Source organism: Dama dama, chromosome 1 (genome assembly GCF_033118175.1).
Source record: "Dama dama isolate Ldn47 chromosome 1, ASM3311817v1, whole genome shotgun sequence".
NCBI lineage: Eukaryota > Metazoa > Chordata > Mammalia > Artiodactyla > Cervidae > Dama > Dama dama.
The window spans coordinates 54,534,342-54,551,221 of record NC_083681.1 but is presented as its reverse complement, the minus strand read 5'-3'; the positions used below and the strand labels follow the sequence as shown (position 1 = coordinate 54,551,221).

The 16,880-nt window shown below is 36.8% G+C and overlaps 1 protein-coding gene across 3 annotated transcripts in view; it reads right to left on the bottom strand.

Annotated features, from left to right (window-relative positions):
* The window catches only part of UVRAG (UV radiation resistance associated), a 316,126-nt gene that overhangs the window by 169,084 nt on the left and 130,162 nt on the right, over positions 1-16,880 (bottom strand). For all 3 annotated transcript variants that reach the window (XM_061150663.1, XM_061150645.1, XM_061150654.1), the window contains one exon: positions 10,817-10,922. In XM_061150663.1, coding sequence (XP_061006646.1) covers positions 10,817-10,922 — 106 coding nt within the window. The remainder of the gene's footprint in view (positions 1-10,816; positions 10,923-16,880) is intronic.

Here is a 16,880-nt window from a genome sequence, read left to right as displayed (position 1 = left end):
TCTAAATACTAAACTAATACAGGAAGGCATTTGTATAGTATGTTTGTGTCACAGTCCATGTGCAAAAACTGGCCCATTTACAGAAATATATCAAGTCATTCAAAACCAGGATTGTTGGCTCTAATTTCTGATGAATAAACAAACTCCACCCAAGTGGGATATAATTCTGCTTCCTTTCAAATGAACCAAAGCACTAAAAGATCTTAATGTTCCATAAGTATCTTCCAATGGGTTTCTGTGTTCTACTTACTTGTTAACTCTAAGAACAGATGTCATAAGTGCATCACTAATGCATCATTTTTAATTGGATATTCTGTATCTGATCTGAAAATCAGAGATATATCCATCTATTTGTAAGCACACACATTCCTTTTTATGCATCTTTATAAAGACAGTGGTGCGCAAATGTTAAAGATTCATTTCAGAATGACAGACCAATCTGTAAAGGACATATTAGACAATTTTCTTCTTGTAGATTACACTGGGAGTCAAAAAGACTTAAGCAAAAGTTATCAAAGCAGGGTCCAGGAAACATGAGGGTTCCTGAAAGACCATTTCAGAGTCTGTGAGATCAAGAATATTTTCATAATACTACTAAGCTGCTATCTCCCCTTTTCACTCTCATTTTCTCATAATTGTATGGCTGAGTTTTCCAGAGTAAGATCTGTGATATCACAACAGACTGACTGCAGAAGTAAATGTGCAGATTCAGCTGTCTTTTGTTAACCCACACATTATCAATAGATATACTCTAAATTCTTTGAGATCTTTAAAATTTTTAGAGTACAAAGGGGACTTGAGTGATTTAGGGCATTATTCATCTCTATTGTTTCCCACCAAAAGTGGAAACAGTTAACAACCTGAAAAAAAGTTTTAGATCTATGGCAGCTGTCCTGTAAGTTAACAAACTTGCTTCAAAATGTCATTTACAGGTTATTTCTATTGTACCTATCCCTACTTAACCACAAAGAAAGTATAAAATTTTCCTTAGAAAATATTTAATCCAACCCATTAATCTCATAGACTCAGTAGCAATATCAGGCCTAGAACCCAGGTCCAGCTAAGAAGATGAAGTGAAGTGAGTGAAAGTCACTCAATTGTACCCAACTCTTTGCAACCCCATGGATTACACAGTCCATAGACTTCTCCAGGCCAGAATTCTGGAATGGATAGCTGTTCCCTTCTCCAGGGGATCTTTCCAAGCCAGGAATTGAACCGGGACCTCCTGCACTACAGGCAGATTCTTTACCAGCTGAGCTACCAGGGAAGACTAAGGAGATAAAGCAAATATATACATAATAATAAAACATAAGGAGTTCTGCGTTTGATATAAGAGAATAACAAAGTTCAAGAGAGTATAAGTTTGACCTAACAAACTGGTCCTCCCTCAAGTAACTGCCACAGATGATAGGTAAAATGCAAAAAGCTACTACTTGAGGGTTCTAAAGATTGATTTAGAAAAGGCAGAGGAACCAGAGATCAAATTGCCAACATCCATTGGATCATCGAAAAAACAAGGGAGTTCCAGAAAAACATCTATTTCTGCTTTATTGACTATGCCAAAGCCTTTGACTGTGTGGATCACAATAAACTGTGGAAAATTCTGAAAGAGATGGGAATACCAGAACACCTGATCTGCCTCTTGAGAAACCTATATGCAGGTCAGGAAGCAACAGTCAGAACTGGACATGGAACAGACTGGTTCCAAATAGGAAAAGGAGTACGTCAAGGCTGTACATTGTCACCCTGCTTATTTAACTTATATGCAGAGGACATCATGAGAAATGCTGGGCTGGAAGAAGCACAAACTGGAATCAAGATTGCTGGGAGAAATATTAATAACCTCAGATATGCAGATGACACCACCCTTACGGTAGAAAGTGAAGAGGAACTAAAAAGCCTCTTGATGAAAGTGAAAGAGGAGAGTGAAAAAGTTGGGTTAAAGCTCAACATTCAGAAAACCAAGATCATGGCATCTGGTCCCATCACTTCATGGCAAATAGATGCGGAAACAGTGGAAACAGTGGCTGACTTTATTTTTCTGGGCTCCAAAATCACTGCAGATGGTGACTGCAGCCATGAAATTAAAAGACGCTTACTTCTTGGAAGGAAAGTTATGAAAAACCTAGATAGCATATTAAAAAGCAGAGACATTACATTGCCAACAAAGGTCTGTCTGGTCAAGGCTACGGTTTTTCCAGTGGTCATGTATGGATGTGAGAGTTGGACTGTGAAGAAAGCTGAGTGCCGAAGAATTGATGCTTTTGAACTGTGGTGTTGGAGAAGACTCTTGAGAGTCCCTTGGACTGCAAGGAGATCCGACCAGTCAGTCCTAAAGGAAATATGTCCTAAATATTCATTGGAAGGACTGTTATGCTGAAGCTGAAACTCCAATACTTTGGCCACCTCATGCGAAGAGGTGACTCATTGGAAAAGACCCTGATGCTGGGAGGGGTTGGGGGCAGGAGGAGAAGGGGACGACAGAGGATGAGACTGCTGGATGGCATCACCGACTCGATGGACAGGAGTTTGAGTAAACTCCGGGAGTTGGTGATGGACAGGGAGGCCTGGCGTGCTGTGGTTCATGGGGTTGCAAAGAGTCGGACACGACTGAGCGACTGAACTGAACTGAACTGAAAGACTGATCTGTGGCAGGCAGATTTGGGGATAAATTCAGAACCTGGTGACACTCGGGGTGAAATGCCCTCTTTCTGTTACTTTCCTTGAAGAGTGAAACACCAACAGAAAGACAACTACCATTCTGTCAATAGGAACCAGAGAAAAGAAATTAGGCAATCCAGGTCACCAGAATGGAAGAAGCTGGAGAATGGGACACCCCAAATTCTGTGTAAATTCAATATGAGGAGGTCCCTGGTGGTAGAGTGGATAAGACTCTGCCTGCCAATGCAGGGGACATAGGTTTGATCCCCGGTCTGGGAAGATTACACATGCCACAGGCAGGGCAACTAAAGCCCATGAGCCACAACTATGGAAGCCCACACACTCTAGGGAGGGCCTGGGAGCCCCAACTATTGAGCCTGTGTGCTGCAACAACTGAAGCATGCCCATGCTCCACAACAAGAGAAGCCATCACAATGTGAAGCCCGCGCACCACAACGAAGGAGCCCCCACTCACAGCAACTAGAGAAAGCCAAAGCACAGCAACAAAGACCAGTGCAACCAAAAATAAACTTAAAAAAAATTTTTTAATTCAATCTGAATCCTAAATCATATAGGCATGAGACAACAGAGAGCAGCTGTGCCTAAGGATGAGAGTACTAAGCTGAAATCTAAGGCAATGTCCACTGCAGGCGTGACAGTTTGAGCCTAACCAAGTTAACTACCTGCTAAAATGCAAACATCAATATTTGAAGCAAAGCAACCAAATCCAGAGATTCCACAAAACTACATCCACAATGTCCAGGGTGTACAATACTACCCAACACACAAAGAGCCAGGAAAACGTGACTCACTCTCTTGGGAAAAGACAATCCACATACGCCAACTCTGAGATGACCCAGATGTTGACCTTATCAGACACAGACTGTAAAGTCACTATTATAAATGCACTGTGCTTAGTTGCTCAGTCGTGTCTGACTCTTTGCAACTCCATGGACCACAGCCCACCAGGTTTCTCGTCCATGGGGTTTCTCCAGGCAAGAATACTGGAGTGGGTTGCCATGCCCTCCTCCAAGGAATCTTTCCCACTCAGGGATCGAACCCAGATCGCTGGCATTGCAGGCAGATTCTTTACCACTGAGCCACCTGGGAAGCCCACTATTAGAAACATGCTAAGTGAAAAAATAAAGTTAAATATTAGGTTGATGTAAAGGTAATTACAGTTTTGGATTCTGAATTTTAAATCATTGTAACTAGGCTCAAACACATCTTTATTAATCAAATAGGAACCATTACCATCAACACATTTTTGTCAATGAGAAATAAGTTTGTTTTTCCTGTAGTATAAAGTATAAAAATCCTTGCTTCAGGATTCAACGAACTCCTGGAAAGCATTTTCTGCATTCTGTTGGTTACAGAAGCATTTTCCCTACAAAATGTTGTTGAGATGCTTGAAGAAGTGATAGTCAGTTGGCTAGAGCGCAAGTGAATATGGCAGATGAGGCAAAACTTCATAGCCCAATTCAATCAACTTCTGAAGTGTTGGTTGTGCAACGTGAGGTCAGGCATTGTCTCAGAGCAGAACTAGGCTGTTTCTGTAGATCAGTGCTGGCTGCAGGCATTGCAGTTTTCAGTGTATCTCATTGATTTGCTGAGCATACTTCTCAGATGTAATGGTTTCACTAGGATTCAGAAAGCTGCAGTGGATCACAGAGGCAGCAGACCACCAAGCAGTGACCATGCATGACCCTTTCAATGGTGCAAGTTTAGCTCTGGGAGTGCTTTAGAGCTTCTTCTCGGTCCAACCACAGAGCTAGTCATTGCTGGTTGTCCCATAAAATCCACTTTTTGTCACATATCACAATTTGATCAAGAAATAGTTTGTTGCTGCATAGAATAAGAGATGACACTTCGAAATGACAGATTTTTTGATCTGTGGCCAGCTTAAGATGCACCCACTTATCAAACTTTTTCACCTTTCCAATTTGGCTCAAATGCCAAATGACCATAGGCTGGTCAACGTTGAGTTCTTGGGCAACTACTTGTGTAGCTGTAAGAGGATCAATTTCAGTGATCCTCTCAGTTGGTCACTGTCAACTTCTGATGGCTGATCACTGCACTCCTCATCTTCAAGGCTCTCATCTCCTGTGCAAAACGTCTTAAACCACCACTTCACTGTACGTTGGTTAGCAGTTACGGGGCCAAATGCGCTGTTGATGTTGTTAAGTTGTCTCCACTACTTTCTGACCCATTTTGAACTCATTAAATAAGAAAATTGCTCAATTGTGCTTTTTGTCTAACATCATCTGCAAAGTCTAAAATACATATAAAATAAACAACAAGCAAAAAACATAAACATTAGCAAAAAAACATAAAGCAAGAAATTCACATTAAAATGATGTATAACATAATAACATTTAAGAATGTATATCAATATCAAACAGCAAATTTCAACAATACAAAACTGTAATTACTTTTGCACCAACCTAATACTTTCATACTGAGTAAAAAGACCTGAAATCTTGGCAGAGTGAAAATGTTAAAAATTCAGGTGAATTCTGCTACTAGTCAAGATGTGGTAGGCAAAAGCAACACTGCCCAACTAATTTTACCAGGCTACCATAATCCTGGAACTTCCCTGGTGGCTCAGACGGTAAAGCGTCTGCCTGTAAGGCGGAAGACCTGGGTTCAATCCCTGGGTCAGGAAGATCCCCTGGAGACGGAAATGGCAACCCACTCCAGTACTCTTGCCTGTAAAATCCCATGGACAGAGGAGCCTGGTAGGCCACAGTCCATGGGGTTGCAAAAGAGTCGGACACGACTGAGCGACTTCACCTTCACCATAATCCTAATACCATTCTAACAAAGTAATTTAAAACACTACATCCCAATATCCTTAAGGACTATAGGCATAAAAACTCTTAAATTATTACCAGATCAAATCTAGAAAGGTAAAAAAAATTACACTGTATATTGTAACCATTGGTTTATTCCAGAAATGCAATGTTAGTTAAACACTTGAAATTAAATCAATGCAATTCACAGAATCAAGAAGAAAACGTCACGATCATTTATTTCAACAGATGTAGAAAAAGCATTTGATAAAATTCAGTATCCATTCATGACAAAAATTCAGAAATTAGGGGTAAGAGGGAACTTCTGAAACCAATAAAGGGCCTTGGTAACCTTATATTTAATGAGGAAAGCATGAATCATTTCTCCTTATGATTAGAAACAAGTAAAGGATCTCCATTTGTATCACATTTATTCAACACTGTACTGTATATCCTAGTTATTGAAATAAGGCAGAAAACTTAAGTGCATAAAGTAATCCAAGTTTGTAGATATGCCTGTTTATGCAGAAAATCCCAAGAAATCTACAAAATAACTACTAGAATTTATAAGTTAATAAGATTGCAAGATGCAAGGTAACTAACTTAAACTGAATTGTATTCTTATATATTGGCAGTAAACAAATAAGAAACGAAATTTCACAACAATCCCACTTACACTAATGCCGAAAACAAATAAAAAGCCTCCCATAAAATACTTAGGAAAAACACAAATAAAAGATGCCCAGAATCTGTACAGTGAAAGCTGCAGAATATTATTGAGAGAATTAAAGAAAAAATCAAAATAAAAGAGATATATGCCATGTTCATGGATTGGAGAACTTGATATTGTTAAGATTGCAATTCTCAAGAAAAAAAAAAAAAGATTGCAATTCTCCACAAATTGATCTATAATACCAAACAAATTTCCAGTAGGCTTTTTCTTTTTTTGGTAGGAAGTGATAAGTTGATTCTCAAATTCACTTGTAAGCACAAAGAACCTAGAAAACCCATGGGAATTGTTCAAAAGAACCAAGTTGGAGAACTTACCTCATCTGGTTTTAAGATGACAAAAATATAATAATATAATAATAGGGGAGTTTGGTATTGATAAAGGGCAGACATATAGATCAATGGATCAAAATAGAGAATCCAGAAATAAATGTACTCACATATGCTCAACTGATTTAAGACAAACTTTCAATTGAATTAAATGGGGAAAGGAAAGACTGGTCAAGAAATGATGCTAAATCAACCAGACATTCATACAGAAAACATTACCTCACTTAACTCATTAAAAAAAAAACTTAAGATGGATCATAGATCTAAATGTACCCAAAACTGTAAAATTTCTAGAAGAAAACACCAAAGAAAATTTATATGACTTGGGGTTAGGCAAAGATTTCCTAGAAAGAACACAAAAAGCCCTAAACATAAAGTTTTTAAAAACTCACTGGATTTCATCAAACTTTAAAACTTTTGCTCTTTAAAGCACCACTAAGAACACAAAAAGGCAAGCCACAAACTTGAAGAAAATATTCCCAACACACATATCAGATAAAGGATTTGTATCCAAAAACACACACAAACAAACATGCCCATGTGGTCTTTAACTGCAATATATGAAGACAAAAACCTGTTTTAAAATGAGGGGAAAAATATGACCTTCTTACCAAGTACACAAGGACTAAAAAAGTAAGCAAATAAATTGTACTAATGGTTTCTCACTATCAGAAAAAGATACTACAAGAAACACAATGAGGGGAAAGACCAGAATAAACTCTGTGGAGTTTGAGTTGAGTATATTGGTATGAACTCATGTTAATTTTAATACAGAGAGACAGATATTTGTGTATAACAGTTCTGTCCACTGAGAGGGCCTAGAAGCAGTTACAACTCAGCTGCAATGGCACACCCGTGCCCAGATCTTGTTTCTAAATATCATTATTCAGTGAAAGGAACAGGACTCCTAGGAGAAATGGCTGAGTCTAGGGCTGAGACCGGGATCACAAGTGCCAGAAATTAAGAACCTGCTGGAAAAAGCAAAAAAACATAAAAGAAGAGATGAGGGCAAAAAGACACAGAAGCCAACTTGAAAGAACTCTCAATGCCACATCTGAAACAAGAAAACAAATAACATTGTATCAGATATACTGAAGATTAAATGATTGAATAAATAAATAAATGAGTGGGGGAAGAAGGGACAAATCTTCCTCACAAAGAATTCCAAATAATGTGTTAAGATTGTCTCCCCTCCAGGAGGTGGAGCTGAAGTCCCCTCTTCTTGAGTGGAGGCCAGGTTGAATATCTTGCTTTCCAAACAGAGTATAGAAAAAGAACTTTAGAATGCATAAACACAGGAGACATTACCTTTAACCAAGGGATCAAGGTTACTATCAGCAGTGATTAGTCATGATTTAAAAGTAGGAAAGAACGAAAAATTGTCAAAGATCAGAGAAGCCTAGGAAGTCATGATGACTAAGTAAATGTGGTGTCCTAGACTGGACATTGGAACAAAAAAAGACATTAGAACTGAGTTTAATTGCAACAAAACATCAGACAAACCCCAATCAAGGGATATTATATAAAACAGCTGACCAAGTAATCCTTAAAACTGTCAAGGTCATAAAAAAATCAAAGTCTGAAGAATTTTCACAACCAAAAAGAGTCTAACAAAGCGTAACTACTAAAGCAATATGGTTTTCTGGATGGGATTCTGGAACAGAAAAGGTACATTAAGGTAAAAATTAAGGAACTCTGGAAGGAAAGGCAATTTGACAAAACCGAAAACACTGAAGCAAAAAAAATCAAAATGATAACTGCAGAAATTTCTTAAAAAACATAATTACATGCCACCAAAATTATGTTGGACATTGATGACAAGATGCCAAAGTTCAGAAAGTATGAACCTAATTTCTCTAACAGTTAATTATATTTGATCTTAGAAGGTAATCTAATTTCTTTCTACATCAAATATACCTTCTGACTGTATTTATACTTAGACTAAAATTAATTCTTATACATTGAAAATGATTGAGTTGAAAAATAAGGACCTTGGGCCAATTTGGAAAGGGAATGAAGGAAAAAAAGATAATAGTAAGAGCTTCTAATTTATTACAGATAAATCTCACAGTAGGTAACAAACAAATATTACTTCTTGAAAAAAAGGCAAGGAAACCAAAAATTCTGACTCTGTCTAATGATCATAGGAAAGTTGCTTACTTTCTTTAGGTCTCATTTACCTGTTCCTTAAAAAGATATTACACTAGATTCATTCTTAAATTCAAAAAATATTTACTGAGCACCTACTGTGTGTCCACCACTACACTGGAAAATACAGCCATGAGAAGAAAAAAAAAAAAAAAAAAACAAACTCCCTCTCCTCACAGAGTTTAGAGAGACAAATAAAATACGTATGTAAAGTGTATAGCATGTTAAACGGTAATATTTTTATGGAGAAAATCAAAGGAGGGAAGGGAACAGAATGTACTAGTTGGGTGTGGTTTCAAGTGAGGTTATAAAGGAAATAGATTTCTAGGTTCACTTTCAGTTCAAAAATCCCATGATTTTGTTCTATGTTGACTAGGCCGCATAAAAACACACAGTGAACCTCTGAACCTGAACTCTTTAAACTCCTACATTCTATCACCTTGCTCTGCATGTCACCACTTATATTTCAGAAAAATAGGATTAAACATACATTTTTCCATACTGAGACAAAGCATATGCTGTCACTTAATGAAATAAGTAATTTTCCAGTCTTGCCTTGGGAGAGGAAAATAAGAAAAAACCTAGCAGTGTCTCACCAGACAAAGGCTCTAAAAATGTGGTATTTTTGTACACTATAGAAAGGATTAAAATTAGATATATTTTCCTCTTCCTCCAATATACTTGAGGCCTGGAGTTTGGCCCTTTTTGGGGCCTGAGTTACAGGACGAGGTTTAACAGCTTCTCCAAAGTGGAAGATTTTCCACAGGCAAGAAAAGTCATATGAATAACAAGTATTATTACCGTAGTTATTGCAGAGGCCACATTTTGCATGCTGGCCATGTACAGGCACAGAACTAGCCATTTTATATATTAGGCTGAGTTATATGACACTGCCATTTATAGGTCAAAATCAGCAGTTTTTATATAGATTACTTTATCATCCATTAATTTCAAATTCCATGAAAGAAAACCTGTGTAGGTTAATTGCTTTTCTATAGTTAATTCCCTGAATAATTATGTCAGGCAAATCTTACAGGTAATGGGAACTTTTGTTTGGGGCCATAAAGAGCTTTTGCCAAATTGGTAGTACAGTGAATGACAGTTGGACTATACTGCCTATTCATGTTACTGAGTTTGTGCAAACAAATACTCAAAAGGTTTTTACTTCAGATTTAATTTGAGGATTCGAGTTTTAAGTACCATTACCCATAGCATGGGCTTCCCAGGTGGTGCCAGTGGTAAAGAACCTGCTTGCCAATGCAGGGGACATAAGAGACGCGGGTTCATTCCAGGCGTTGGGAAGATCCCCTGGAGGAGGGCACAGCAACCCACTCCAGTATTCTTGCCTGGATATTCCATGGACAGAGGAGCCTGACGGGCTACAATCCATAGTGTTGCAAAGAGTCGAACATGACTAAAGGTACTTATTAGAATGCACTAATACAATCATAGCACAAATTTCTTCAAAAGCTATCATTTTTAAAAATTTTTTTATTTTATTTTTCCAAAGCTATCATTAGCAATGTGACTTCACTTTGAGAGTTCCATCTATTGGTATACTCACTATTCTACTTAAAAAGAATCTTCATTCCACTAGGAAGAGTATAAAGCAACCCCAAAATTATGCTAGTAAATTAAATCTGTCTATTTGGGTTGGAATATCTATTCTTTGGAAATATCTCTTTAAAAGAATCTTGTCCGAAAGAGAACACTGTCCATAAACTAATTTACTAAATTCAATCCAAATAATTAAAAAAATTTTTAAAGCAGATTAGTCTCTAAAGTTTATATATTTTTTTCTTCTGGCAGCTATTTTTCATTCATTATATAGTTTGTGTCTGTACAGTTTGAGTTCATATTTATGAGACATTATTAAAATAGCTTTTGATTATTTTCTAAGTAACTGTATGTATTCTAAAGTTCCAATTAGCACAAAAAGGCACTTTGTATGTTACACTATTAGCAGATGTGAAAGTTTGATTTCTAACATTTAAATACTAATAGAAGTCTCAGTGAAACATTAAGGGGGAAAAAAAGGAAAAAAAACTACCTGAAGGTTTTGGAGAGTGGGGAAAGAGAGAAATTAATACAAGAAGAATATGATGATAACACTTAGAAATCAAGGAATTTAAAGATGTTAATATATAAAAACCTACCAGCCCATTGCTTGTAGATGTGAGTCTTAGTTTTTCTTCAATTTCCTTTCCAATTTTCTGAACAGTTACCTGAGTCTGTTTAATTGCACACTGGGCTCTATGAAGCCTAGAAATAAAAGTTGTAGAAAAATTTAAGTGAGTTAACTATAAACTCAACCCAGAGCCACAGGCATAAATGGAACAAAATGAGAACAAAGCTTCCAGGATAAACAGAATAATGAACTCAAACTGATCAATTCACAGTTCTCTACCATATTTACAACAGGGAAATAACAGGAGTTACAGTATGTTCTAAAAACACCCTTTCTATGCCCACCTGCCTGTCTGTGACATATTGAGAGCTAAAATGGGAATCTGAAAGACCTCAGAAAATAATCTGATTGAATCCTATCACTTTAAAGAGAGGAAACTTGAGGCCCAGAGATATTAACTGCATTAGTAAAGGCATTAAAAAAATATCACTGCTATGAACGCTATTACTTATGGGTATCCAGAAAGAAAAAAAAAAATTAACGATAATTCCAAGAAGACTGAATTAAAGCAGCAGACCTTTTGAAACAAGGAGCACTGAAAAATTAAGAGTTTTTTTTTTTTTTTTGCTTTAATTATAGGTTTGTGCTTTTCTTGGTATCTGTCTTCAAATATAGCTTATATATTTTGTGTACATGTACATATTTAAAATGTTCAAATTTTCTTTATTCACAGATGGCATGATTTTCATGTAGAAAATCATTAGGAATCCACAAACAACTACAAGAACTAATAATGTCACAGACACAGGGTCAACAAACATTCAGTTATATTTCTGTGGGTCAATAATTTCACAACTACAATCAAAATCACAACAGGCTTTGTTTGTGTGTGTGTTTCTTTTTGTAGAAATTAAGAAGCTGATACTACTAATTATATAGAAAAACAAAGAATCTAGAAGAGATAAACCAATCCTTAAATCTGCCAGATTTCAAGACTTCCTTTTATAAAAGCTACACAATTAAACAATACGGTACTAGTATGAGGATCAAGGACGGGCTTCCCTGGTGGCTCAGACAGTGAAGAATCCGACTGCAATGCAGGAGATCCCGGTTCAGCTGCTGGATCGGGAAGATTCCCTGGAGAAGGGATAGGCTACCCACTCCAGTATTCTTGGGCTTCCCTGGTAGCTCAGTTGGTAAGGAATCTGCCTGTAGTGCAGAAGGCCTGTGTTCAATCCCTGGCTTGGAAAGATCCCCTGGAGAAGGGAACAGCTACCCACTCCAGTATTCTGACCTGGAGAATTCCATGGACAGAGGAGCCTGGCAGGCTACAGCCCATGGGGTCGCAAAGAGTGGGACATGACTGAGCGATTTCACTATGGAACAGAATAAAGAGTATACAAACAGACCTACACATGTATGGTCAATTGGTTTTGGACAAAGGAACATAGGGAGACTAATGAAAAAGGAAAATTTTTTAAACAAATGGTGTTGGAAACACTGGGTAGGGAAAAAATGGATTTCATTCCCAACCTCACAGCACAAAAAAAAATTAACTCAAGAATATCATAGTAAATATAAAAGTAAATATAAATCATAAAAACTGTAGAAGAAAACAAAGGAGAATCTCTTGCAAACTTGGGGTAGGCAAAGATTTCTTAGAGAAGACACAAAAGCACTAACCATAAAATTAAAAATGAATAAATTAGGCATTGCCAAAATAAAAAAAAAAATCTCTGTTCATCTAAAGATGCCATTAAGAAAATATAAAAGCAGGCCATGGACTAGGAGAAAATACTTACAAAACATCAATTTGACAAAGTACTATGCCTGGAGTATATAAAGAACCCTTACATATCAGTAACAAAGAGACAACCTAATTAAAAATGGGCAAAAGAGTGAAACACTTCACAAAACAGATATGAGAGTCCGTGCTCTATGACAAGAGAAGCCACCGCAATGGGGAGCCCGTGCATCACAATTAGAGAAGACTCACATGCATCAATGAAGACCCAGCACAACCAAAAATAAATTATGAAAACAGTAAGATATAAGATAATAAGCATAGGGAAATGTGCTCAAAATCTGTCATTGTGGAAATTAAAATTGAAATGCAATACCATTTCATACCTGATAGGATAACTAAAATTATAACACCTAATGCTAGAGGATGTGGAGTAACTAGGACTTGCATGCGCTGGTGGTAAAATAGTGTCATCACCTTGGAAAACTGTTTCTTATAAAGTTATACAAACATCTAACCTGTGACCCAGTATTTCTACTCCTTACCATTTACTCAAGAAATATAAAAAGATATTCACAAGAAGATATTTGTGAGAACGTTCACAGAAAACGATCCAAATGTCCATCAAACAAGAGAATTAATAAGCCAACTGTGGTATACTCATATAATGAAATTCTACTCAGCATTAAAAAGGAACACAACACTGATATACACAACAATATGAATGAACCTCAAAAACATTAGGTTGAGTGAAAAAACTCAGGCACAAAAAAGTACATACTATATGATTCCATTTAAACAAAGTTCAAGAAGAGGTAAAACCAATCCATGATGACAGAAATTAAGAGTGGCTGGTTGCCTCTGTCAGGCAGGACTGACTAGAAGAGACCAAGGAAAATAAAGCAACTATCTGAAGTGATGGAAATGTTTCATCTCTTGGTTGAGGTGAGAGGTGCAAAGGTACACACAGAATTTAAATTTAAGATCTAAGTAATTCACTGTAAAGAAGTTCTACTTCAGTTTTTTAAATGAATAAAACTGGTGAACTCTCCTAACCTGAAAGTTACCCTATACACAAGGATGTTAATTTTGTGAGGGAGTTGATAATATCAATACCTCTGCCAACATTATTATCATGATACCTTGCACTAAAAAGAATCAAGACATATTTTGCATTTTCAGAAACCACCTGATAGTTAGTGAGGACTTCTCAGGTGATCTAAAAAGGAGCAACTCTTCTGAGATTGCTCATGAGATCAGTTCTTTTGCAACTTCCTCGAGACCCCAAAGAAATCCAATAGAGGAGACTATTCTCCATCCCACTGACTCTTGCTGTGTGTGCAGGTGTACACTCTCTTGAGAACAATACTCTCCTATAAAGGTGACTAAGAAACATGAAACCAAGGAAACGCCCTTTGTGATGTGGCCCCAGCCTCATTTTCTGCTGTTCTAACCTCGTACACACAACTCCAGCAACACTGAATGACTAGCAACTCTCAAACACATCATGCCATTTCTTCCTTCTGTACCTTTGAGTGAGCTGTTCTATCTGCCTATAAGTTTCCCTCACTCTTAACAGACAAGGACACCCCTAGCATACATTCTCCTACAAAGGCCTTCCCCGACTATCCCAGACAGCCAAAGGTACTTCTACCTATGGGGATCCATGGCATCATACAGACACTAACACTACCAAAGATTATAGAACCACATTTTACGGCAACTGTCTATTTCCTTTGCTATTATTTCTTTACTAGATCCTTCTGAGAAAAAGAAACAAACACTTTTATTCATTTACATTCCCAGTGCTTAGCACAGAATGTAGCACAAAACATATAGCTGACTGAATGTCGACTAACGCCTGTATATAAAAGTACAGTCCCCAAATTTTGATTATTTTTACTGATACTGATATACTGATGCTGGGAAAGATTTGAAGGCAAAGGAGAAGAGGGCAACACAGGATGAGATGGTTAGATAGCACCACTGATTCAATGGACATGAGTGTGAGCAAACTTCAGCAGACAGTGGAGGACAAGGAAGCCTGGCATGCCGCAGTCCATGGGGTCGCAGAGTGTCGGACATGATTTAGTGACTGAACAACAATAGATATCAGTGAAAGAGTTAAAAGATTAAAGTGACAGTTTTCTATAACTTCAAAATATATTCAAAAGAAAAATCATATAAATTAAAGACCATTTATCCTGGCAAGAAACAAGCAATTTCTACTAAAAATGTTATCAGAATTCTAATTTGATAGGCATTATCAACCCAGAGTAGAAATCAACAAAATAACCTGTTACTTTAAAAGGAGGGAAATGCTGCCTAAAACTCACTAGTACTATGCAAACAACCTTGTCAAATGGTAAAGACTTTAAAAACAAAAATGATTCATGACCATAATTAATGTATGACTTCAACTATTTGGCTCTCACTGCCCCAGACGCTTTCTGATCTTACCTTAGGGGCTTAAAACACACAGACAGAGTCACATTTCCTCCAATCTTCAGTGTTATCCAAACAGACTTTCAGAGCCCCTGCTACATCAAGATGGAGCTAATAACGTCCCCCCCTTTCAAACTCAACAGAAGAATAAAAGTTTGACATGTTTTAGGCTTTCAAACGTTATATGGGACATCCTGATTCCCCTGGGGGTGAAGAGGTGAAGAACTGACAAGAAAAGAAACAACTGCTTTACCTCCAAAGCAACTGCTTTAGCCAGTTTCAGAGGAATGTCTCTTGATTTTGTGAACTGTGAAATGGTACTATATAGAAATACAAACCATCCAGTCATCTGGGTGATTAGTCAGTACCAACACTAAGACTATCAAGCAGAGATAAAACTCATCACCACTGGTGCAGGGAGGAGGGGGATCAAGTCGCTACTTGACAGGTATTCTGGCTAGAGCAAATAGATACATGTTATCTCAATATGTTTTGAGATAATAGCAAAATTGAAAGTGTGTTAAAAATAATGTTTTGCAGCTAGATTTTGCTGTGAAAGTAAAGATGCACAGAATAAAAGGTATTATGTCAAATAAATACTGAGATCATACCTAGCAGATATTAACAATAATCTCAGCAAAGGAGAAGTGACAAATTAGAGCAACTAGAAAGTCAGTGAAATATAGCTCCCTATGGCCTGCAGGGGAGATGAAAAGGTAAAGAATACATGGGAAAAACAGGATTCTATTCAGAGAAATAGATATCTTATCAATAATGATTTTGTATTCCATATGAAGGAGCTTAGATTTTTATTTGGAAGGTATTAGGAAACTATTAAAAAGTTGTAAGCCAAGAAAGATTTAATTACATTTGTACTTTAGAAAGATCTTACCTTCTATAACTAGGTTACTGGGATACAGAGAAACAGACTATAAACAGGAAGGCCAGTATGAGGTTACTTTAACAGTCCTACCAAAAGTTTAGGCACTGTCCTAAACTAAACTAAAATAGGAACAGAAAGGATGATGTAGATGTGAAAAGTTAGAGAGAAGATACAAAAAATGATGCCTGAAAACAAATTAGCAACATGAAGAATGCAACAGAGAAACCATCACCACAGATCCTATGGACATTTAAAAGGAATTAAAGGAAATTATGAACAATGAATAGTTGTTTAAAAACCAAAAGTTTCTGAACGAAACAAATGAAACAGAAAACCTGAATAGCTGCTATCAGTTTAAAAAGCTAAATTTATCATTAAAAACCATCTCACATAGAAAACTACATTCAGATGGCTTCACTGATGAAATATTAGCCTTAATAAAAATCTTTCAAAGAAGAAGGAACACTTCTGGATTTGTTTTAACAAGCCAGGATAACCTTGATACCAAAACATTACAAGAAAATTACAGACAATACAAAAATCATTAATAAAATCAGCAAGTCAAATCTAGAAGTATATGAAAAAGATAATACATCTTGATCAAGTGGATTTATCTGAGGAATACAAGGTTGACTTAACATGTGAAAATCAATGATGACAGAATGAAAGACAAAAAGAAACCAAGCATTATCTCAAAAGATGCTGCCCAAAGAGCATCTGATAAAATTCAATACCTATATGATTTAAAACAAAAAACTCTCAACAAACTAAGGAAAAAGGAGAGCTTCCTCAATCTGATAAAGGGTTTATACAAAAAGTCTGCAGGTAATACTTGATTGAGTTCAGAAACAAGAAAAGATGTCTACTTTCACTACTCTATTCAACATTGTACTCAAGATCCAAACAACTGTAATCAGCCGATATTAAAAAGTCATAAACAAAGGAAAGGAAAAAGCAAAAATATCTACTCACAGATGCTATATGACTGTGTACACAGAAAAAAACTTTAATCTACACTCA